This window comes from Stomoxys calcitrans, chromosome 1 (assembly GCF_963082655.1).
Source record: "Stomoxys calcitrans chromosome 1, idStoCalc2.1, whole genome shotgun sequence".
NCBI lineage: Eukaryota > Metazoa > Arthropoda > Insecta > Diptera > Muscidae > Stomoxys > Stomoxys calcitrans.
In genome coordinates this window covers 1379531-1403465 of record NC_081552.1, presented here as the reverse complement: position 1 = coordinate 1403465, position 23935 = coordinate 1379531, and the positions used below count along the sequence as shown (strand labels likewise).

General features: G+C 38.6%; 3 protein-coding genes across 8 annotated transcripts in view; 1 reads left to right on the top strand and 2 right to left on the bottom strand.

Moving 5' to 3' along the window:
* LOC106096158 (cyclic AMP response element-binding protein A) overlaps window positions 1–20476 on the bottom strand; it is a 326488-nt gene extending 306012 nt beyond the window's left edge. For 3 of the 5 annotated variants that reach the window (XM_059361267.1, XM_013263750.2, XM_013263751.2), the window contains exon 1: window positions 20388–20476. The gene's annotated coding sequence lies outside the window, so the exon portion shown is untranslated. The remainder of the gene's footprint in view (window positions 1–20387) is intronic. The other 2 variants (XM_059361268.1, XM_013263749.2) reach the window with 1 other exon arrangement.
* LOC106096159 (zinc finger protein 420) lies at window positions 15931–20477 on the bottom strand. Of its 2 annotated transcripts, none has more exons than XM_013263753.2 (4): window positions 20388–20477; window positions 17559–18385; window positions 17100–17492; window positions 15931–17018 (listed from the first exon to the last, which is right to left on the bottom strand). In XM_013263753.2, the coding sequence occupies exons 2-4, from the start codon at window positions 18189–18191 to the stop codon at window positions 16422–16424; spliced, it is 1623 nt and encodes a 540-aa protein (XP_013119207.2). In that variant the 5' UTR covers window positions 18192–18385; window positions 20388–20477; the 3' UTR covers window positions 15931–16421. The 2 variants fall into 2 exon arrangements, with proteins under 2 accessions (XP_013119207.2, XP_013119208.2); XM_013263754.2 differs by having other exon boundaries at window positions 17559–18303.
* Window positions 20478–23036: 2559 nt separating this feature from the next.
* Window positions 23037–23935, top strand: part of LOC106096184 (endocuticle structural glycoprotein SgAbd-9) — a 54517-nt gene continuing 53618 nt past the window's right edge. The window contains exon 1 of the mRNA XM_059362784.1: window positions 23037–23047. The gene's annotated coding sequence lies outside the window, so the exon portion shown is untranslated. The remainder of the gene's footprint in view (window positions 23048–23935) is intronic.

Here is a 23935-nt window from a genome sequence, read left to right as displayed (position 1 = left end):
TTCTGAAGCGCCATCCACCAGACCACAACAACATATAGCATTATAGGTCGGATAACTGCAGTATATACCCAGTGGTATCTCTGCCGTTAGGGAGAATAATAAAAATTAATCTGGACTGTTTAACCTTAAGAATGAATTGAAAGGTTTGATTGCTCACAGAAAAGAAATTGCCAGACGCACAGGCGGATAATTTTTGTCAGTGCATACAGTGCATGCAGTTGGTTGCGAGAAAAACGCGCATGTCTATATCACAATCTAGACGAATGAAAAACCCGCATCAACTTCGTTTGGAAAAGATATCATAACTAACTCCACCAACACTACGCAAAGTCAACGAAGCCAGCGTTGTTGTTGTTGTTGTTGTTATTCTGGGTGTGCGTGTGAATGTCTTCTAGAGATTCACACAAAAGGGTTCCTTGTTCTTCTTCTTCTTGTCCACATGATTATGCGTAGAGCTTTGCGCCATTGTTGCACTTGGAGTTGTTGTTTGTTGTCCGGCCGCTGGTGGTGTTGGAGCTGCAACGGCTTAAACAAACCTTTTCGTATGCATTATTCATGTTATTGAACCTTGTTGTGGGCCATATTCCTACGGCCACAGACACAGGCACACCAACAATATGGCAAATAATAGCAATACCATCTCGACGGACTCGCTCCGGGAGAGGGCACAGACAATGCGACGCAAGAGCAAAAAAAAAAAAAAAGAACAAAATTATGACTTGCATAACCAAACTGAAGAGACAGAGCACAGAATTGAACACAAAAAGCCAAATGCGAGTGAAAAGACAACCAAACAAACAAACGAACAACCAAATCTATATAAATTTACATACATAAGTTCGTATGTACTGGCATCTATTGTGTGGCAGTATATGAGGGTATGTACAAACATACAAACTGTTGTATATTTGTAAGGTTGTGAATGTAATTTTACAAGTCATAATAGGATTTGCAATGCAAATGTGATGTACAACAACGGCAAGGAGATCAAAACCCCACACCACTCCACGGCTCAGACCCCCCTACAACTATGGAGCCACACTGCGGAGCTGAGTCCACAATGACAGCCTTATACAGAAATGATACGAACAAATGTCCTGGATGTCATAAAATCTACGAAAGATACCAAGGCAGGCACTATGCACAATGTGGATACAGCTGTGGGTTCTTTTTCGCCTCACGTCTGCCGAAGACAATACCACCAGACGGACAGTGGCACGCACGCAGTCGCGGATTTTCCACTTTTAATGGCATTAGGTCTGGCTTAAAGATGCCCTAAACCAATATGTCAAAAATATAAATCAAATCATGCCATTCTTCCTCCACAACATCGTCCCGATATCGCTTCACTGTCTATACTCCGACATCGCCATCGCTGCCCCCGCCACCATCTCTGCTCAATAAAGTTGTTAAGATTTTACGACAAACCACATCACTCACAAGGGGGACAGTGCCAAAGACGATGGGATCGGGAGGAGACTGCGGTAATCATTGCCAACAGACTGAAGAAGCAGTCATTTCTTGTGGTCGCCCAATAATATTTCGATTTCATATCGATTTCAATTTCCATTTGTACAAATAAAGCAATAAAGACAAAATTATAAACATTTCCTACTCACAGCAGCACCCAACTGTCCCGCCACCAACTAGACCGAACCGAAATAAAGAAGTCAATTTACGTGCATAGTTCTATTTCACCGACGGCAAGACGAACGTATCGACTTGCCAGGAGCAGCCCATACAACTGTTGCTACACATGTATGGCTGAATGTTGGGCCAGGCTGGGCCAGGCTGGGCCAGGCTGGGCCAGGCGTGTGCATAAAGTCAAATGTTTGTTTGCTGGTTGTTTACTTATGCCTGCTGCAGCCGAGTCCTGTACCCAGCAACGTCATACTGTAAGTGATCTTCATCATAAATGCCTGCAGCGTTTTTATTATTGAAATTAATTCAATCGCTAAGTGATGGTGGTATGTATATGGTGGTCGCATGTTTTTCTCCTTGTTTTTTTTTTTTTTTCTTTGTCGCTTTCGCCTTCGTGTCGTGGCTCTGCTCCAGCTAGGACGACGTCCAATTACATTTGTAAAAGTGTTAGCAACGACTCTATTGATTAACCCGTTTCCCCTCAAATGCAGTTCAGGAATAAAATAAATGCATGCATAATATTTCTTAAACTATGGTGCTGAGTGCAAGGCAAATTGGACCATCTCAACACTGGCGCTGGAATGGAGAGCTTTCGAAGCGTTGATGGTTACTTTTGCAAAATAAGACCAAATATCCCAAACGATCTGTATTTAAAAAATTTTCATATGTAGCTTACATCAATATTCTGAAAAAAGATTGTTTTTATGTATTTTCCACATATGAGAAAATTCTTTTCTGACAACCCAACCCATTTCTAGTCAAAGTGAATTGAATACGATGTGGATTGAAACATTAGAGTGCGCGCTGCTGCCGAGCGGAGCCTTGTCGTTTTGCCCAATTACGGTCCAGATCGGACCGTATTTACCTGCCATATAAGCCGATCTGCCGATTTAAGATCTGAATGAAAACAAAAACGTTTTTTTGCTCAATTTCGCTTAAACGCATTTTCATCAAATCTTCTTTATTTCATCAAGTCTTCTTTACTTCTTTACTTTACTCAGTTCGTATTTGAATTATTTGCAATTAATTATTGGGTTGTCCAAAAAGTTATTGCGGATTTTTTAAAAGAAAGTAAATGCATTTTTAATAAAACTTGAATGAATGAACTTTAATCAAATATACTTTTTTTCTAAAGCAAGCTAAAAGTAACAGCTGACAGGTAACAGCGGAAAGAATGCAATTTCAGAGTCACAAGCTGTGAAAAAATTTGTCAACGCCGACTATATGAAAAATCCGCAATTACTTTTTGGGCAACCCAATATATTGCGACTTCTATGGTCTCAAGAAGTCATATCGGGATATCGATATTAAGGAGGCCTATATCAGCTTATAGATCGATTCAGATCATACTTGGCACAGATGCTAGAAGTCATAACCGATGTCGCTGTGCCAAATTTCAGCGAAATCAGGTGGAAATTGAGACGCAAAAAGTCAAGTCCAGGATCGGTTAATGCTGTGTTTTAGGCCTTTTAAAGGTGATTTTTAGCTATTATCTTTTTGGTAACACTGCATTAAACAGCTCAGGCACGTTTCGTGTTCTGTTTCACTGTCAAACATCTTTAGTTTGGTCCATAATTTAACCATGAATCTCCTTACAAACGAACAACGCTTGCAAATCATTGAATTTTATTTCAAAATGCGTGCTCAGTTAAGAAAGTTCATCGCGCGCTTCTTGTGTTCAGCGACTAAGCTCATTTTTGGCTCAATGGGTACGTAAATAAGCAGAGTTGTCGATTTTCATCAGCCATATCATTGCAAGAGTTACCATTACATCCAGAAAGTCACAGTTTGGTGCGGTTTATGGGCTGGTGGCATCATTGTACCGTACTTCTTCAAAGATGATGCGAATCGTAACGTAACTGTGAATGGTGAGCGATACCGTGAGATTATATCCCACATCTTTTGCCCCACATGTAAGAGTTTAACTTGCATGACATGTGGTTTTAACAATACAGCGCCACATGCCACACAGCACGCATAACAATGGACTTATTGAGGGGCGAGTTCAGCGAACATTTAATTAACGTTCAGCACCGCTCTATTGGCCGCCTAGATCGTGCGATTAACGCCTTTAGACTATTTTTTGTGGGGCTATGTTAAAGTTCACGTCTATACAGAAAAGCCCGCTTCAACTGACGCATTGAAGCATTTATTCGTGAGATGCCGGCCGAAATGTTGGAAAGAGTATGCCAAAATTGGACTAAGCGGATGGACCATTTGAGGCGCAGTCACGGTCACCATTTGCATGAAACAATCTTCAAACATTAAATTATATGGACAGTACTATCGATTCAAATAAAGATTTCATGATTTTTTTTTTGAATTTTATGTGTCATTTTTTTAACTTTCCTATAGCTCTTAAAAAACCACCCTTTATAACGGTGGAAAGGGAACATTTGAAGCGTTGATAGTTATTTTTGCAAATGAAGACAAAATATAGAAAGTATCTCCATTTAAAGATTTTTCCAATGTAGTTTACATCAATATTCTGAAATAAGATAGTTTTTATGTATATTCCACATATGAGAAATTTCTTTTCTGACAACCCAACCCCTTTCTAGTCGAAGAGATTTGACTACAATGTGGATTCAAACCTTACCCGAGTTGACAATAATTTAATAATGAAATGAAGTTATTTTAATTTTCTGTGGGGATCATTGCGCTTGTACACTTCTTCATATCGTCATTGATGGTTTTTGTGTGGTGGTTCCATCACTCTCCCTCTTTCTCTCTCTTATGTAAAGAATAACTGCCTATTACTGAATCTAAGATATGCCTATTTAAAATGCATTTTTAATGGATTTATGATCTTTGTGGACTTCAGGTCTCGACTTGGTTCACCCTCCTGTATCTTTCTTTGGTAATGCTTACATAAATGTGTTATTGAATGCATAAAACGGAAGACATGTGGCGAGTTTTGGATTTTGTCAACATTAGAATCCCCTATATTCACAATCAGGTGAGTGAGTGAGCGAGCGAGCATGGCTTTTCATAAGAAATGTGAAAAATGTTTGGGAATGGAGATCACGTGCAGCATTTATAAGCGTTTATGAGTGCGCACATCACATGGGCACGTCGAACGCACACAAAGAAACACGCTTCAACAGGAACACAATAATTTCATAAACGCAACATACGTAATATCTTATGCCACAATGATAATACTATGGGGCATTGTACACAATGTGACGGTGTAGTTCATTATGCCCAAACACCAACGTTGCACAAGACAATCAGTTCTTTCATGTCACATCATAAATTTATTTGGAAGGGCGAGAAGAAGAAGAAAAAAGAAAGAACTTCCCCACCATTCCTCATAACCACTGAGTATAATGCATAAAAAGTCATTGTTGCAATACAATTTGTTCGAATTTAAGTAAACATTGCATGAATTTTAATGCAGGCGTTCTTATTTTCATACGATTCGTATTCTAGGCACATAATCTAATTTTCAAAGAGGGAAAAGTTCTTGGTTTTGGGTTCGTGTGTACTATTGCCATCAGAAGTAGTAAAAATTGCCAGCAAATATTGGATTCTTATAGAAACCCAAAAAAAGGGAATCTGATATCTAAACTTGTAGTCAAGGCATCATATCGTATATCAATGCAAAGGGTGATTTTTTAGCTATTATCTTTTTGGCAACACTGGTTTAGACATCTCACGCGCACGTTTCGTGTTCTGTTTCACTGTCGAACATCTTCAGTTTGGTCTATAATTAAACCATGAATCGTCTTACAAACAAACAACACTTGCAAATTATTGAATTTTAATATCCAAATGCGTGTTCAGTGAAAAAGTTCATTTTTGGCTCAATGGGTACGTAAATAAGCAGAATTGTCAATTTTGGAATGACGATCAGCCAGAAGCATTACAAGAGCGGTTTATGGGCTGGTGGCATCATTGGACCGTACTTCTTCAAAGATTATGCAAATCGTATCGTTACTGTGAATGGTGGACTCTACCGTGGGATGACATCCGACATTTTTTTTGTCCAAAATGCAAGAGCTTGACATGCATGACATGTAGACGTGTACAAGACGGTGCCACATACTACACAGCACGCGTAACAATGGACTTATTAAAAGGTTCGGTGAACATTTTATTTCACTTGGCTGCCTGACTGCACGCCTTTAGACTATTTTTTGTGAGGCTATGTTACAGCTCATGTCTATACAAACAACCCCGTTTCAATTGAAACATTGGAAGACAACATTGAGGCATTGATTAGTGAGATACCGGCCGAAATGTTGGAAAGACTATGCCAAAATTTTAATGAAATAATCGTCAAAAATTATATTATATGGACCGTACCATCGATTCAAATAAAGATTTCATACATTATTCTGAATTTTATGTATTTTTTTCTTAAAACATCACCCTTTATATAATAAATAAGGGACGTACCCAAGTCTTTACCAATTTTGAACACCAAGAGACCTTGTCAGTATTGTAGTCAACGAACATAAGTGGAATTTGTGCCTGGAACACTTTGAGCAATGTAACTTAGGTACAGGTTTTGGCAAGCTCTGGTCTACCGTATAGTAACTCGCGAACCCTGTTAGACAGGATGACAGGATTTCAGTCACTTTTGGCGACGTAACTGTGACTGATCCGAAAAGATGAGCCAGGTTGTTTAACCGTCAATTTATTGTGCATCCCGAGATGGTCATGGCTACAAGAAGAGCCATTCGTCGTATCCGTGCTCTACGATGGACAGCCATCACAATTTACCGTGGCGCCAAATCATCCAAGGCGTTGGGCCATGACGCTATCTCTAAACTGATGCTGAAGAATCTGGATCTACCTGGAGTTGAGTACCTTACAACTGTCCTAAACCTGTCTTTGAACACTCCTCTTATACCGATGCATAGAAGATGGACAGAGTGATTCCGCTACTGAAGCCTGGAAAGAATCCGAGTAAGGGGGAGTCGTACAGACTGATCTTCCTTCTCTCAACAGTAGTCAAGACGCTTGAGTGACTACTCCTCCCGAGCCTCGTTAGAGAATTTCCATTCGGCGAGCATCAGCATGAATTTCGAAAACTGCATACCACAACAACTGCTTTGCATGCCATCACCGCACACATTTGACGTGACTTCAATCGGTCAAGACGGTCCTCGTGGCACTGAGCCTACCGAAATCATTCGGTCAGCCATGCCAAACTATTTAAGGACATCGCCAATACGTCCCTCTAACCAGACCTGAAACGCTGGGTCGCGAATTATCTGTTTGGTCGCCAGTCATTGTGGAATTAAGGGTCCGGCACTTTTTAACCTCTAACTATTCTCCATTCCGGACGATTGTACGATCATGGCTTCAGGACCCCACCCATTGATGGCATCGGCGATAGGTGAAACGTTTACCTCATCGAACTTGCCTCATTTTTCGCTTCAAGAAATCTGAAGATATCTGCAACCAAATCTTCAACCACATTGTTCACTACAAACTGATGAACTGACTGGAATGGTCGATAGAGAAATGATTCCCAAAATACTTGGCACCATATTTGACAGCTCTTATACATTATCCCCACATGCCACAGCAATGTGCGAAACAAGTTCCTCAAGTCACTTGCCGGCAGTTCTTGGGATGCTGACAAAGAAACCTTTTTTGACTACGAACAAAGCAATTGGCTGGTCTGTGGCAAGTTATGCAGCGCCAATGTGGTCTCGTCTAGTCAGCTCTGTGACACGCAGTGGAATAATATTCAAATCTGTCAGAATGCCGCCTTCCGAACTGCGACAGGCTGTCTCCTCAGTTCGCATGTGGACCACCTTCATCAGGACACAAAGATCATACACGTGCGAAGACATAACTACATGCTGTCTAAGCAATACCTCAACTCATCATCTTTTGGATAGATATCCACCGCCCACAAGCCTTAATCTATATGATCTAGAGCGTGAGGTTCAGCGCTACAAGAGAGAACCTCTAGATCAAGCGGGTCTAGACAACATTCATGCATGTACGGTGGCGGATGGGGTGAATAGCTACCGGGCGAAAGAAAGACCGCCTCCCATTGGACCTGAAGAAATTAACCTCCCCCGGCAAACCAGAGGAGTTCTGGCTCAATTACGATGCGGCAGTTGCAACCGCCTCAATTCCTACAAAGCAAGAATTGAAACCGACATGCAGGATGTATGACCACGGACCACACGTCACCTGTTTAACTGCCCAGCCAAACCTACTCGACTCAGACCCAGATCCATCTTAACGCACCATATCTTAGTTGCAGAATTCCTGGATCTGGATACTCAACAGAATTTTCAGGGAGGCTACAATAGTAATAAGGACGATAGGGACAGCAAACGACGCCATATTTTTTGTCGCTCTTCTGACATTTCTCTTCAGTAAGGTTTGCTATTTAATGTTGGATGTGTTTGTTGCGTCGTAAGTTCGTGAATTGTGTTAGCAGCCGTACCTCTTTCGTGATGCTCAAGACAGAAATGGTCCAGTCGATTGGCCGCCGATTGGGGCTACGTCAAGTCTATGGTCTATGCCAACAAGCCAGCAACGATTGATGAACTTCTTACGAATATCGAACGTGAAATTGCAGCAGTATCGGCCGATTTATGCTTAAAAACCGTCGAATATTGAGTTCAGCGTCTGGACTTCTGCAAGTGTGCTCGTGGTGGCCATGCAAAAGAAGTCTAGTGATAGAAAACTGTTATTTGTTGTTTCTGTTTCTGTTGATAGGGTGAGCTATCAACAATTATTTGCATTCGCTTGCCAAACATGAAGAGGAATTGTAAAAAGAAATTTCTGTTCCACAATTCTAAAACACGCAAATCCAAATTTGCCAACAAATGTAGACATTAGTGCTTAGAGCTATATGTAGATTAACATACATATGTACATGTGTTTGTAGCTTTAGTTTGCAATGGCCAAGTGTGGAAAAATTTACAGGCCGTGCGTGTAAGGGCTTCTTTCTTATTGAAAGACGTCCGTTTCGCTCAGATCTTTGCTTTACAAAAAATTTGTCCAGCCTTATCAATTCTGTGGATGAGAGGAGCAAAAAGGTAATAGAGACACACCATATTCGTTTGAATGCCTTGGCACGCAGATTTGTACATTAGAGTGTACCTTAAGACATTTTAAACATATGAAAAACCCATGAATTAAGATACGCCTGAATAACAAGTAATTGGAACAGGCAACAGAAAATCAAGTTTTTATAAACTAAAAGTTGTGCGGAAATAATTTTTCGCCTAGTGGGTTCTTCTATTTTCGGAAAATTGTGTGAAACAAAATACCTGCCAGATAAAATAAACACACACTTGTGTGGCGAATGAAGGATCATGAATATTGGGAGACAATGCGAATGCATCGTTCTACCTATGATCAAGTACGCATGGTACAAAGACTTCTATCTAGTCAAGGCTTCTTCTCTTAAATTGCAATAATAAATGACCAGAAGTTGAAGTAACAAAATTTTCAAAGAAAGTGTTCAATAAAATGTATATACCATAAGTATAAGAAGTAATTTCTTTTAGTAGAAGATACAAGTTACCTACAGTGGCACCTGTCTCCTTGGGAGGAGAGCATGTTGTATTTACAGAAAGCGCTATACACCTGCAAGAAAGCCATTGGCAAAATGGGAGGGTTTAGACCGCGCGTCAAGCACTGGGTATACACTCCAGTTGTCAGACCTATAAGGCTATAAGCTGTTGTGGTCTGGTGAAATGTGCTTCAAATGCCCACCTACTGTTCACTGCACTGAAAGGAAAAGCTTCTTGACAGAAATGAAATCCTACGTTCTGTCAATGAAATTTGTCATAATTTCGAGCCAACGTGAAAGTGCAGCGAAACTAATGAAATATGTCCATATTTGCAATGATATATTTTCATTGATACAATGAAAAACTTTCCTTTATATTATGAAGATTTTTCTTTGAATTAATGAAATCATTTCATTTTCAATGAAAAAGTTTCATTCTCAAACCCATCACCTTTTGGCGGTTGTTAGCTTTTTTTATTTTCGTCGTTCGTCGCGCGCTTCTTTGTTCGTTCTCTCTATTACTTACTCCTCTACTCAACTATTTAATAAATTTTGTGGTCGAGGTGATTTGACCTCATGATCTCATGTTTGGTAGTCTTCCACGAATCATCTAGCCTACCTTCATCACTTTCTGAGTGATGAAATAACTCAATAAGCATTACTTAACAGCAAAACATTTTTCTCAATTAAATTAAATTTAAAAAGTGTAGGAACTCCATTTAAAGTTAAAAAAAAATAATAAAACAAAACGTATTTTTTAAGCCGAATTTTCTTAAATAATAGAAATCGACCGGCGATTCGATTCGGAGCTATTACTGCACAACAATAAGCAAAATTCATTGCCCGCTATGCCAAGTAATTGATGATACAGTGCCAGTTTGTTTATGTCTTTCATAGGGGTTATTTCATTTTCGCTTTGAAAAAATGAAATGAGATAGTTAGGGGTTACTTCGTAGCGTCGAAAACTTTTATTATTAGAAAACGGTCATAACACCCAATGGGCCCTATGACCGCTAGCAAAATTTTAAATGAATTGCTCCTTTGGTATCGTACGCAAAGCATATAATTTTTCTATTCAAACAATATTTTAGCATATAGCATAAAATAAGCCTACTATTTTTGTTAACATTTACCTCAATATTTTGTGGCCTTCATGACGCACTCTCATACACTTAGATGGCAGAACCAGATGCAAATATGTGCATATCTTCTACAAAGGGTATGTCTTACAATGTAACCAATTTGTTAACATCCACAAAACTTCTTCACTCTAATCAAATTCCTGCTGAATCAAAAAATACGAGTACTGTGACTACACGAGGATATTGCCAGAACGGCGTGCATCGCTTGCATGGCTTAATTATCGCATTTAATGGCCAATCGCAGTAGTTGTTTTTGTTCACAAACAATAGCTAATACCAGCGTTACCGACAACGCCGTGGCACAGATTGTACAACAGGGTATGTGAAAGAGGAGAGATCATTTATTTGCCTTGTTACTCACTCGTACATATTCCAAAGGCAAAGCACTTAGAGCCTTGCGAATTTGAGGAAAGGGAAAACTGGAAATGAGCATTCGCAATCATCATTAGCACCAAAGAAGTTTCATTTTCCGTTTTTTTTTTTTTTTTTTTTGTTTCCTTCTCAAAGCCTTCATCGATGGCGTTGGTGTTTGTGGAGGTTTGAAATGGAAAAAAAGAAGAAACTGCATTTACCTCTTCTGGGGAAACTCAATGCGAAATTAAACGAAAGCAACGCAAATTTCTTCTCTAGCTGTGGCCAATTACCAATGCAACGCAATAAAATGTCGACAGAAATCGGAAAACCCTTATTTTTATTTTTGATTTTGTAATAAAATTAAATTGAGATCCAGCGAATTACGCAATGTCATGATATTTTATTTTGGCAGCTGAAGAATAATCTCCACAAGGCGTTGATGGTGAGACTGTGAGACTGCATGATAAAAACATTCTCAAGAGTCACCATGTTCTTTGCGAATGGAAAAACGTCAACGGAATAATTTCCTATTGAGTGTCGGCCCTATGATCAATGCAATACTTGCTGGCACGTATTTCTTGCTTTACGTCGGCATGTAAATGTAATAAATTAAACTTGTCAATATGTGAAAATATTCCCCTTTCCAGCTTGAACACGCGCAGGTGACGACGCGATTAGATACCGATGTCAAAGTAAAGAATATATGGTCGACGAGACAGTCATGTTGTCACTGACCACCTATAATTCGAATCGATAATGACATAAACTTCAGGCATAAACCTAACACTTGCTGCATGAGCTACACGTGAATGGCTTTGCGAAAGGGTTTGTGGCAGCTGGTACACTCGGACACTTCCATTCTTCGGAAAACCTGTGTAGACACCACACTCGTCAACTATAAAGAATTTTCACCGGCAAAATTGAGCTTGTGTGAATTTGACAAGGAAATATTTTACTATTAATTTCATATTTCTCCTGCATGGACTATAATAAAAACACTTCAATCTCGTTTTTGTGATGCATCAACTAAGGAAGGGGAAAAGTCGGGTGGTGCCGAAAATAATATGTAATATGTAAGTTATCATAATGAAACGTTTTATATTTGAAGGTAGAGTAGAAATCGGTTGTTCAAAAGTAGGGCTAAGTATCTGAGGGGCGCACCACCCTTGAGAAAACCGCCAAAGAGAAATATTGGCCGACCGGGACAGTAATGGAACCACATTTAAGGTCTTTGCATGTACAGTGGTCACCAATAAACCCATATTTTTCATCCGGGACAAAGTACAAAGGTCATATCCAAATTTGGAGGCACCCAAAGAATCATCCTTAGACGGAATTATGGTCGATTGGAAAATATAGGATTTAAATTAAACGACTGTGGGAGAATATTACGGAGCGGCCCAGTAAGTAAAAACACTTTAACATCGGTCAGGCTTCAATTCGATAAAAAAAAAGCAATATTTAAAAAGCAAAAATTTCATTCGAGAAATCTTTATACATTTGTACATCTATAACATAATACGTTCCGATTTAGATTGTATCGGGCAAGGGTTTTGAGGCTTCAAAAACAATTCACAGTTTTAAATTTCGTTGATTTCGGGTATTAAGTACAATTTGGGCCCATTCTTTTTACTTTTAATCGCTGATCGTTCTGTACGGCAGATATATAAAAGAAAGTCCGATCTGTACCATATTTAGAAAGTGTATTGAGGACTCTAACACAAATTTCTGTTCAAAATTTCAGCGAAATCGGATAACAAATGCGCCTATTCTGGGCCCAAGGCCATAAATTGGGAGATCGGTCTATATGACAGCTATATCCAAATATTATCTGTTTTGGACCATATTCGGTACGGATGTCACGAGGCTTTATACAATTCACTGTTCCAAAATTCAGAGGAATCGGATAATAAATACGGTTTTTAAAAGCTTCAGACCCTAAATCGGGAGATCGGTCTATACGACAGCTATATTAAAATATGGATGAAAGTTGGCATAAATGTGTGGGTGTCCAATACGACTCTCTGTTCCAAAATGCATTTAAATCGAATTTAAAGTGAGACCTCCAGCTTACTTTCAAACAATGGTATTGATTGCACTTAACTCTACACTACTTAAAACGAGGTCATATATGTGACAGCGAAAAAGATGTGAGAAGAAGTGCCAAAAATACCGTTATCTCTATTTAAATGCACAACCTTTTGTTACCATCATATGCATCTGCCCAAGAAGTGAAACATATGTAAAAATCATGTTTCAATCCAAGATATGCTATGATTTTTTAAATAAAAACTTTCTTCTGTGAACTTTTGATTTTGGCGGTTAGGGGACGATATAGTACCTCACACCTATAAGAAAAAGTCGGGCAGTATAATCTTGATTTAGTTAGGACATTTGTATATTTCGCTGAAACCGGTCCCGTAAACAACTCTGTATTATTAATAAACGATATTGCAATTTGCATTTATGGCAAGCTAAATAATTTAATTAAAGCGGTTATCAAATCAATGAACCAAGCACTTTTAATTAAAGGAATAATTGATATTTTCCTCATAAATAAACCAGTTTTTCCTTGAGTTTGTTATTTACGGATTTTTTTTATTAAAAACAACAACAAAATAGTATTACAAGCGGAGAGGGTACAACTATGGATCTCATTGGTTAAGAAAATTTTTTAATTTATACATTGTTGTGTAAATCAACCGTGATTGCCTTTTGTTTTACTGCTCTCTTTGTTAAACGAAGTGTATGGGTTCAACCAAAGTTTGCAGGAAGTTGGCATATCAGCAAAGGGACAAAATTGTAGGCACCATCTCTGTTAAGTGTATAATGACGAAATTATTTTTATATTTAAATCGGTCGCAATGGATACAAAACTTAGCATTTCGCGAATAATATCTCGAAGTATTGATCCACATGAAGGGGTGCTGTTAATGTAGTGGTGATTCTGTCAATTAATATTAGGAAGCCTAATTTTTGCATGGGTAAATACATATTCCAACACAATTTTACATACATACAAAAATACCTCATTTTATTTTAACAATGTTCTCCATCTTCGGGCACGTTTCGCATGTATTTAATTCTTCCATTTATATTTTTATAACGGGAATTTTTCTGTTTTGCACTCCTCAAATTCACACTATATAAAACTTTATAGTGTGAATTTTTGAAAATTATAAACATTTTCCCTACTTTTCACACTTTAGATGTTTTCTTAGCCTTTAACCACGTGTTTTCTTGAATCAAATCAAAATGAAAATATAATTGTGTGGGAGAGAAGCATGGAATGATGTTGGTGCAATAAGTGGTGCATGCGTACTAGAGAACTGCATGAGACCCAAAAATTGGCCAAAGCAATTGTCTGTACCGCATGCCACATAAAAACAAAGTTAGCTAGAAACACACGCACAAATACAATAGAGTGAGAGATGCGCGAACATTTTTATAATCGTTCTGTGGATACGATTTTCAATTTGATCGACGGAAATCGTGTGTTGTTTGCAAATAAACACCACTCAGATGAGTGCCGTATGAGGCCAAAGCAAGCAAAGGAATGAGATATCAAGTTTTTTTGATCGGCATAGATATACTCCGTGGTTTTTTTGCACTTGCTTTTTCATTTTTGGATTAGAATTGCTTTTATCATTGACGTACGTGCTGCTAGTCTCCGTCTCGCCAAAAGTGACAGACTTACTTATATTTGTTTCAGCCCCTAAAGTGCGCTGAAATACTATGGTCTCAATATTCAGTTCAATTTTGGTTCGAAATGAACCATAACTTGTTTCTTACTATTGTATTTAAGAACAATTTATTATGTACGGAAAATATGTTTCACTTTATCATCACAAACATGTACAAATTTTGTAGGTTCGCTATAGAAAGTTTGATCGTGGGAAAATTACCAACATTGCACATAAGACCATCAATTATTTAAAACTACTTGGTACCACGTTTGGCAGCATTTACTACACAGGAGTAAGAGTAAATCCTTAAGTCGCATTTTCGGCAGCGCTATGTCCAGCAGCCGTCGCAACCAACACAGGAAAGCCATCGCCGCCCGGAAATTCGATTAGATCCTCAAGTTTAAGCTCCATAAAAGAAGACCTGCAGATAAAGCAGAGTATCAGGCAGACAACCAGAACTTTCATGATGACGAATTAGAAACAAACCTCTATACTACTCACTAAAGTATTTCTGCTCCAAGAGCAAGAACAAGGGTTGATTCATCCACATTAACTCCTTTCGAAAATTCGAAATTCCTTCTCCCAAATTTTTTCTCTCTGGTCTGGTCTCTGAAAGTAGTAACCTTCAACAACGATTGCTGATATAAGGTGCGAGCTTGCCATTCGCTGCATGTCTACCATGTGCACTTATTGTTAAGGTGGCTTGCTGCTCTTCTCTTATGCGTACATACATATATTCGGCTCATCCGTACTTTTGTCCGGATTACATCTGTGTGAAAAAGAACACTATCAGCCCAAATCGGATTTAATGGGGCGAGGAAAAATGTGGAAGAGGGAATTTCGAATTTTCGAAAGCAGCAGTTTTGCCTCAACTGTTTTATTTTGGCTAAACATTTGATTACTTTTTTTGGAAAAATGACCATAAAATGGAAAAATGAAGTTATAAAGGTTCCCAAAAGGTTTCAACTTGGATTTTTTTAAGTTTTTTTTTTACATTTGTAAAGTAATACTTTGGCTAAATTAGGTACTTCGAGAGTGGTCTGGTGGACAGATAAATATATCAATTGTGTAGTATTGTGTAGCCACATTTTCATGTGGAGGTGGGGATCCACGTCCAGCTCCTGTAGGTGAGTCATCCTCGCACGAGCGACAGGTTTTTCTTATGCAATTCCTCTAAGAGCTATTGTCATTGGCAAAAGTCCAGGGGCATTGAAATTCAGGTATCCATTTTGAAGATTTTAATTTTTTCTCACTGGCGAAAATGGTGTTGCGGAGCAGCGCCTTATACAATAGAACTTGTGGTCAAACTTGTACGAGAGAATTTCTGGTTCAACTTTAATTATTTCGGAAATATTCCTCCTCATGGCAATCTAAATATTGGGTTTGAATCCATCCAACAACTGGATAGCCATTTCGAAAGCCATTACTTTGTACCTTATTAAGTCAGAAAGTAAAGTATTTTTCACCATATTGAAGACACGTTTGAAGGCAATGTATCCATTGCCGTAATACTGCCGTTCGAAATCTCAAATTGTTTCAATTGTTCTTTGCGACACATTGATGAAGCCAATGACAACGTTCTGGGTGCACTTTGAATAATTGAAATTTACACATTATTCGGTGTATATAAATTCATTTGTAAATTACAAATGTATGTGTATTTGACATTTTTCTTTTTGGTTGAAATTCTCATATTTGGTATATAGACTTATATGTAGTATACAGTATGTGTATGAAGTAATTAGATTATATAGTAATTCAAGAGTGGCAAGAAAAGAAAGCTTGACTAGCTTTTGCTTAAATACAAAACGCAAACATTTCAAATGTTCATTTGGTAGTAGTAAGAAATTAATAGTGGTACGTTCCATTAAAACTATAAATCAATAAAAAGTTATGTAAAATCTTTGGGAATTCAGTGTAGGGTAGGCGTTAAACTAATTCTTTGGATTGGACATTATGTTGTTGGTTAATTTAAAATAAATGGCAAGATGCAATTCTTAAAAAAAAAATCTAAATATTAGACGGTAGTTTAGAGGCTTATTTAATGATGGCACCTTCTTATGTTTCGAACTGTTTGTGTACTACACATGATCGATTGTTTCACTTTTGTTTCATGTACATGGAGACAATTTTTTCCAAAATATTCTCTGTTTCTAGTTTTTCTTCCTTGAACTTCTCCATCACATTTGGGGGTACAATCCAGTTGAGGAATTCTTCGACATTCATGCGCATTCGTTCCAAATGAGATAGCTTGAGATCTTCGGAGGCTTTTCGCTTCGCCAATTTTAGGGCGGCTATTACAACATTATCGATTAGACGTTTCTCAAATCCCAACTGTTGCAGTTTTTGCTCAGAAGATATTTTCTTCAGCAATATGGCCATCAGAAATCGAATATGTGACAGAGTTTGTGTCTCATTATGTTGAATTTGCTGTTGCTCAACACTGACGCTGCACTTCTTGCACTCACGTTGATGGACATCCAGCTCCAGCTTAACTTTGAAGAAATCCTGACAACCCTCACACATATAGGGCTTTAGCTGCTTGTGTATCTTCTTCATGTGCGTCTTTAAGTGAGCCAACTGCGAGAACGCCACCTCGTCATCTTTGCACAGCAAACAATTGAAGGGCTTTTCGCCAGTATGCTTTCGCACATGTAACTTTAGGACACTCGAGTGAGCAAATGTCTGGCAACAGATCTGAAAAAGACAAAGACAAGGGACATTTACTGAGCCCACCGAGAATGAGAATGTTTTTAGCCTAGCTGTTGCTTTACTAACCCTGCACTGGAACGGTCTTTCACCGGTATGCATTCGCATATGCACATTGTACTGCGACTTTTGCATAAACACCGAATTGCAGATCTCGCATACGTGTGTTTTCGTATTTGAATGTATTTTCATATGCTCCACCAAATCATTTTCCTCAATGGGTCTTTGGCATATCTCGCAATCCATTTGCTTTAGTTTGTAGTGCATTTTGTAGGTGTGCGCCTTCAGCAAGACATCGTTTGCAAAATGCTCTCTGCATATTTCACAAAAGCAATCCGGGGTCTCCTCGTGTCCCTGCATATGAGCTTTCAAGTTTGCCGGAGTCGAAAAACGCGACGAACATTTCTCACATTTGAACTGCTTGGGGGCGTCCTGATGATGGCTCACCATGTGCTGGTTCAACTGCAATTGAAATATGTATTAAAATGCCATTGCGGACTTGATTGTAGATTGAATATGGATTCCTACCTGACCGCCTCTTGCGAAGCGTTTATCGCACTGCTTACATTCGTAGGGCTTCTCACCCGTGTGCACACGCATATGTAATCGAAGTCTTTCCTTTAGGGCGAATGTTTTTGGACACTCCCTGCAAGCAAACTCCTTGATCTTCTTGTGGGCCGATGTTATGTGGTTCTTTAGGTTAACTTCCTGGCGATAGCAATTGCCGCACAATTCACATTTGTACGGCCTCTCAGCAGTATGTATGAATTTGTGCCTGGTGAGGTCTGATTTGCCTCTGAATTCCTTCAGGCAGACATCACAAGTGTAACTCTTTCGGGGGCGCTTACTAGATGGCTCACCGGTCACACTTTTGCAACTGCTATCCTCCCTCTCAGAATAAGCTGCATCTTTGTACTCGAACTCTGGCTGGCTCTCGTCATTGTCGCTGATAACCACCTTTTCAACATTGTCCAATTCTATTAAATCGGATCCACTGTCGTCATCGGTTACACAGAGTTCATCCAAAATAGCTTGCTCCTCGTCCTCATTAAGATGGGGAAACCGTTTCTGATTCGCGGGCGGCGAAGAAAGCGATATTCCGCTATCAGCCAGCACCGAAGAAGCATCCTCCTTTGATATTGAACGACGGCTGCGAACCATTTTTAGAATTGCCAATAGGTTATTGTTTAGTTCTAGCTTCTAGTCAACCACCTCCACCCAGTGAATATATAGGCGTCCAATTGTAGTGAAATTTGTAAGAAATATTTCAACACTAATCGTTTTCGATTTTTAATAATGAACCAACACCATCTTAGTTATACATTTTATACGTTTTGTTAAAAGCTTCAAAATAGCTGCAAAAGAAAATGCCGCCATTAGAACAGAGGCGAGTAGTTAGTGCAAGAGCTTCCTTAAAATTAGTGTTTTTCGTTAGCCGAATTGCGAACCAGTTACTTTGATCGTATCACCGAGAATGGGCCAAATCTATTGTATTTACTTCCTCCAGTACTTGAATTCTTCATGCACAGTATGTGCATAGGTGAACTTTTATCTAGTCTTTGTGTTTTGTCTTCTATTTTGAAAAATTTCAAAGCAGTTGTGTCAACAAGACCCAGTGTCGACAGATAGCTCATTCTACGAAGTTGGAAAAAACAATTTCAAATGCTTTTGATTGAGTGTTCCATTTATTTTTGGTGTTTTGAATCATTATCGGTGCTTCAGCGCGCTTACAAGGTAACAAGTTTGCTTCCTTAGTCTTTTGTTTATAGATAAGAAGACGTGTGTGTTTTCCCAGCTATGGAGGACGCGCGCGCACTGCGGGTGTATCAAATCCAGGGGCATATGTGTGTGATTGCTTGTATGTGTGTATCCATGCACAATTCTAGATAACGGCACGATAACAACCCAGAGACGTTATCACAGTTTGCAATGATAAGACAAAGAACGAACGAACAATAACGATTTTATTCCACTGATTTTCCACGTCTTAATTGGGTTTTCTTTATCGCCTCATACACTTTTGCTGGTGTCTGCATTATTCCAAGTCGCTTTTTGAACTGTTCTCGTCTTTTTCATTTGAATTGAAGAACCATTTCGACAAAAAAAAAAGCAACAGCGACTGTGTCGAAACTGATTTTATTATGGCCCCTATTTACATATGGCATATGGCATATATTCGTACAATTGAACGAATTTGAAATGAAGCAGCAGACAGCGCCGAAGAACAGCGCACAAAAACACAAATACATTGAAACTTAGCAAACATGGCTGGAGAAATTGTGAAACAAAGTACTCTGATCGATTGGTCGAATGAAACGCTTAAGGGGGGTAGTGTACTGCAGTTTGTAGTAGGTTCTTGATGATTGAACTTTCAACATCTAAAAAACATGACCTGGCGACGATTTCTAAAACATTCTTTAGCCGAATATCATCCCAATGTATGGCGTACATGCTGGTGCCGGCAAAGTAACATGCAACAACAACAGCAATGCCCAGTAAATCAGACGACACAGTCAGCATGATGCGGTGGCACACTACTACCCCTCGAACACATGCATAGCAGATGTTTACAACCGCACAGCCCAACAGCCATCATAGTGTTTGTATACCCACTAACATTGAACTCCACACTTACTCATAAAGAGCACACCCTTCAAACGCCGCGGCCTACCACCACACGCGGCCATATAGTCGTAGGGAAAAATAAGCCTTCAGTCCGTGGTAAATGCATAAAAACTGAAACTACTGGCTGGCTGGCTGGCTGGCCCACTATTTAATGCGCTCGAATAAACCCCCACCTTAGTAACTGGTTCAATGTAATTAGTGATGATTATCTTAAAAGGCCTCTATAGAGCCTCCATGTTTATAAATAGAACAGTTTTCATAATCAATCGATGACAAGAATCAACCTCAAAATAGAACAGAAGGAGCTACTGAGTGCTTGTCATCAGGCATGCATACAAGCTAGGCATATGAGTTGTCGGTGCAAATCATGCGAAAACTTTGTTTTAGTAAGGGGATGGGATGGGGATGGGTATGTATGTGGTTATACTGATGACTTAAGTAACAAGCAGACACTCATCAGAAAGGTTTGTGGCACGAGTCTTTTGTTGTAGGGAGTTTTTGTATTACTTTTCATGCAAAAAATACAAATTGTAAGCGCTAGCCTCTCAATGGGCAAGTATTTTAAGCTAAGTTTACTTAATTATAAACAAACGCAATAAAATTATATTAACTAACGTGAGAAGGCAAAATATATAAAGGAAACTGAATGGAATAGGCATATTCCCCAATTGGCAATAGCATAACAACTAAATTAGTCTGCCACCCTCTGTGGTATAAAAAAGCCAGACTTACCTTCAAATCAACCCCGTGTCCATATTAGACAGCTGCTAATGCTTAGGACCGCAATGGTTGTACAAGCAAATCACAACATGAATGTTCTTGAATGGCTGGGTGGTAGGGGCATATTAAAATAAAACGCCTGCCAAGCCAGACGGTGTGCAATAATAGCTGGGCAAAAACCTTAAAGAATAGAAAAATCTTGCGCTTAACTGGAGTTTGAGTGCAAACAATATAAATTTATAAATTTACTTGCAATTAATTGCAGACCACCTAACGGCACTGTGAAAAGTACTTGATTACATTTGACAATAAGATAATTTGACACATTGCGGCCTTACCTAAATTAAACCGTAGCATGTCAAAACATAATGCCAACTACACGGTCATCGACTTATTGTACTACAAATTTTCAAGGCCCCTTTGAATGAGAAAATAAGACGGGCAAAATTCTTTACATTTTTTCTAAAGCAAGCTAAAAGTAACAGCTGATAACTGACAGAAGAAAGAATGCAATTACAGAGTCACAAATCCGCAATTACTTTTTGGCAACCCAATATTAATAATCGGTGTTCATTACAAACGCAGTGCTGCATTTAAATGCGAATGAGATTTGCTGCAAATCTCCTCAAATAGGTGGATTTGCTCACACTGAAAATGTATGGAAACCTCGTTGCAAAACACGAGATTTCCGAAAGTTGAAAATCCTTTAACTTTTGCGTGTTGCATTTGTGAGACTTTTTTGAAGACTTGCGTTTTTCAAAACAACGCTCAAAAACAAGGATCAACGCCCTCACTCTGTTTTGGCCTTAAAGCCTAGTAATGACTTCATGCGACGGAGTCTTTTCATTGTCTGAACACAAACAAAGGTCAAACAACAAGATAACAGTATTGAAGCAGAGTTGATTCGGCCCATTTCGTGAGCATTTAATTACATTTACAGTTAGAATTGCAAATGCATGCAGCGGCATGTCGCTACTATTTTGCTCATAGAACTCAGTACTACTTGTACGGAATGTGTTCGCATTATGTTTGTCACCATTTTTTGTAGTGCGTTTTGACAGTTGTTCGAGTGAAAAGTCGGAGTCAGTACTAGGTTTTATGCAGGATGCACTTGTGTTAACATTGTAAACACACAGGATTCACTGAATAAAGTTAAGCCAAGCGATCAGCCGATATACTTTTTTTTAATATTTGACAGTACTTGGCATTGAGGATGTCAACTTGTTCTCTTTTTACATTCATTCTTTGTTTACGTTTTCTCCTATATGATGACATTTTCAATCGTCAGATTTGACATCCTTAATGATGTTTATGGGGCCTATCCACTTTATGTTTTTACATGTGACCTAACCTTCTATTAGTGAATCCTGGTAAACACAGAACTGTAGTGGAGTTCAGAAAAGTGGTTTAACGAAAAAGTTATAAATGAAAAGTTTTTAGCGATAATCGACATCGTTAAAATCTGCTGCTTTCGCCATCGAATAGAAATTTGTTAACTAAGGGTTGGTATTCTATTCTGCTTCCGAAATAGCCGCTGAAATTTCTAATTGTTTTGCTAGCGAAATTTTACAACAATCAAAAGCTTTTGTTTACCAAAACACGTTTTTTTATATGCACTTATAGTTTTCTCTATTTTATACATTTTTTTTCAAATAAATAAAGAAATACAAAACATTGAAACCAATGAAATAAACTAAAATGATGCCGGCAATAGTTTCAAGTGTTGCCACTATAATAGTTTTTGCCATTTCCCTCAATATAAACAGAGTACTACTTTTCCGCCGATTTTTAGCCAACGTTTCGTCGACGTTTTTTTATTGGAGTTTGATAGCATTCCGCTCGAAAAACTGAACAGAGTACTCAGCTTCAACGACGGACCAGGATTCACTGAATAAGGCTAAGCCAAGCGATCATCCGATACACATTTTTTTTTAATTTTTGCAGTACTTGGCATTGAGGATGTCAACTTGTTCTCTTTTTACATTCATTCTTTGTTTACTTTTTCTCCTATTTGGTGACATTTTTAATCGGCAGATTTGACATCCATAATGTTCATGTTCATGGAGCTTATCCACTTTATGTTTTCGCAAGTGACCTAACCTTCTATTAGTGAATCCTGACGACGGACATTAATTGGTGTTTACCAGCATTCACCAATAGAAGGTTAGGTCAGTTGCGAAAACATAAAGTGGATAGGCCCCATGAACATCATTGAGGATGTCGAATCTGCCGATTGAAAATGTGTACGTGTGCGTACATAAGCATAGAGTATGCGAGAAAGAAGAAAACAACAAAGAGAATGCAAACTAAAATCTGACATCTTCATAAAAGCGAATATAAATATAATATTGTACCAACCTTTTATTGCAAAATTAAGCTGAAAAAAATTTTGCAAAATCGTACAATTTATCTTATGACTGGCATTATGTTCATTTCTCACAGTTGAATACCCTTTTTCACGATTATATTCAGGATTCACTGAATAAGGTTAAGCCAAGCGATCAGCCGATATACTTTTTTTTTAATATTTGGCAGTACTTGGCATTGAGGATGTCAACTTGTTCTCTTTTTACATTCATTCTTTGTTTACGTTTTCTCCTATATGATGACATTTTCAATCGTCAGATTTGACATCCTTAATGATGTTTATGGGGCCTATCCACTTTGTGTTTTGCATGTGACCTAACCTTCTATTAGTGAATCCTGGATTATAAATTTAAAACTTTACGAAAAAACAATGATAAAATAACAATGTTATTGAAATTTTGCGATAAGTAATGAGAGAATGTCCTACTGAATGAAATCAACGAGTTTTTCTGTGTAAAATCTGTTATCTTAAAAAGTAATCGGCGAAAAATATCGCGAAAAGCGAATATATTGGGTTGTCCAAAAAGTAATTGCGGATTTTTCATATAGTCGCCGTTGACAAATTTTTTCACAGCTTGTGACTCTGTAATTGCATTCTTTCTTCCGTCAGTTATCAGCTGTTACTTTTAGCTTGCTTTAGAAAAAAGTGTAAAAAAGGTATATTTCCTTAAAGTTCATTCTAAGTTTTATTAAAAATGCATTTACTTTCTTTTAAAAAATCCGCAATTACTTTTTGGGCAACCCAATAGTTAATTTACAGGTAGTGGCAGTTGCCCAACGACAAAATATTGAGTGCACTATCTGTCACAATCAGTGATTAGTGCAATTCTGATTTTGTGAATGTTACTGTTGTTGTTGTTGTTGTAGCAGTTTATTGTGTACTATCTTTCGTCTGCTTGATTCTGTTGAGTGTCAAGACCCGCGACTAAGATGGGGTGCGTCCACAGGGATCTGGGTCTAAGTCGAGTGGGTCTGGCCGGGCAGTTAAACAGGTGACGTGTATCGTGCGCTCCCTTGTTACAATCGGGACATACATCTTGCACGTCGTCATCAATCCTAGCTCTGTGGGAATTGAGGCGGCTGCATCTGCCGGAACGTAATTGAGCTAGAACTAATCTGGTTTGCCGGGGGAGGTCGATTTCTTCAGGTGCAATGGGTGGCGGTCGTTCTCCAAGGACTACATTCACCCGGTA

What these genes read in the sequence shown, in the direction of transcription:
- LOC106096159 (XM_013263753.2), bottom strand. Translation starts at nt 18,191, where the DNA reads ATGGTTCGCAGCCGTCGTTCAATATCAAAGGAGGATGCTTCTTCGGTG. An exon ending in GCTTCGCAAGAGGCGGTCAG is followed by an intron (nt 17,493 to 17,558) that starts GTAGGAATCCAT and finishes TTTCAATTGCAG; the next exon opens with TTGAACCAGCACATGGTGAG. An exon ending in AAAGACCGTTCCAGTGCAGG is followed by an intron (nt 17,019 to 17,099) that starts GTTAGTAAAGCA and finishes TGTCTTTTTCAG; the next exon opens with ATCTGTTGCCAGACATTTGC.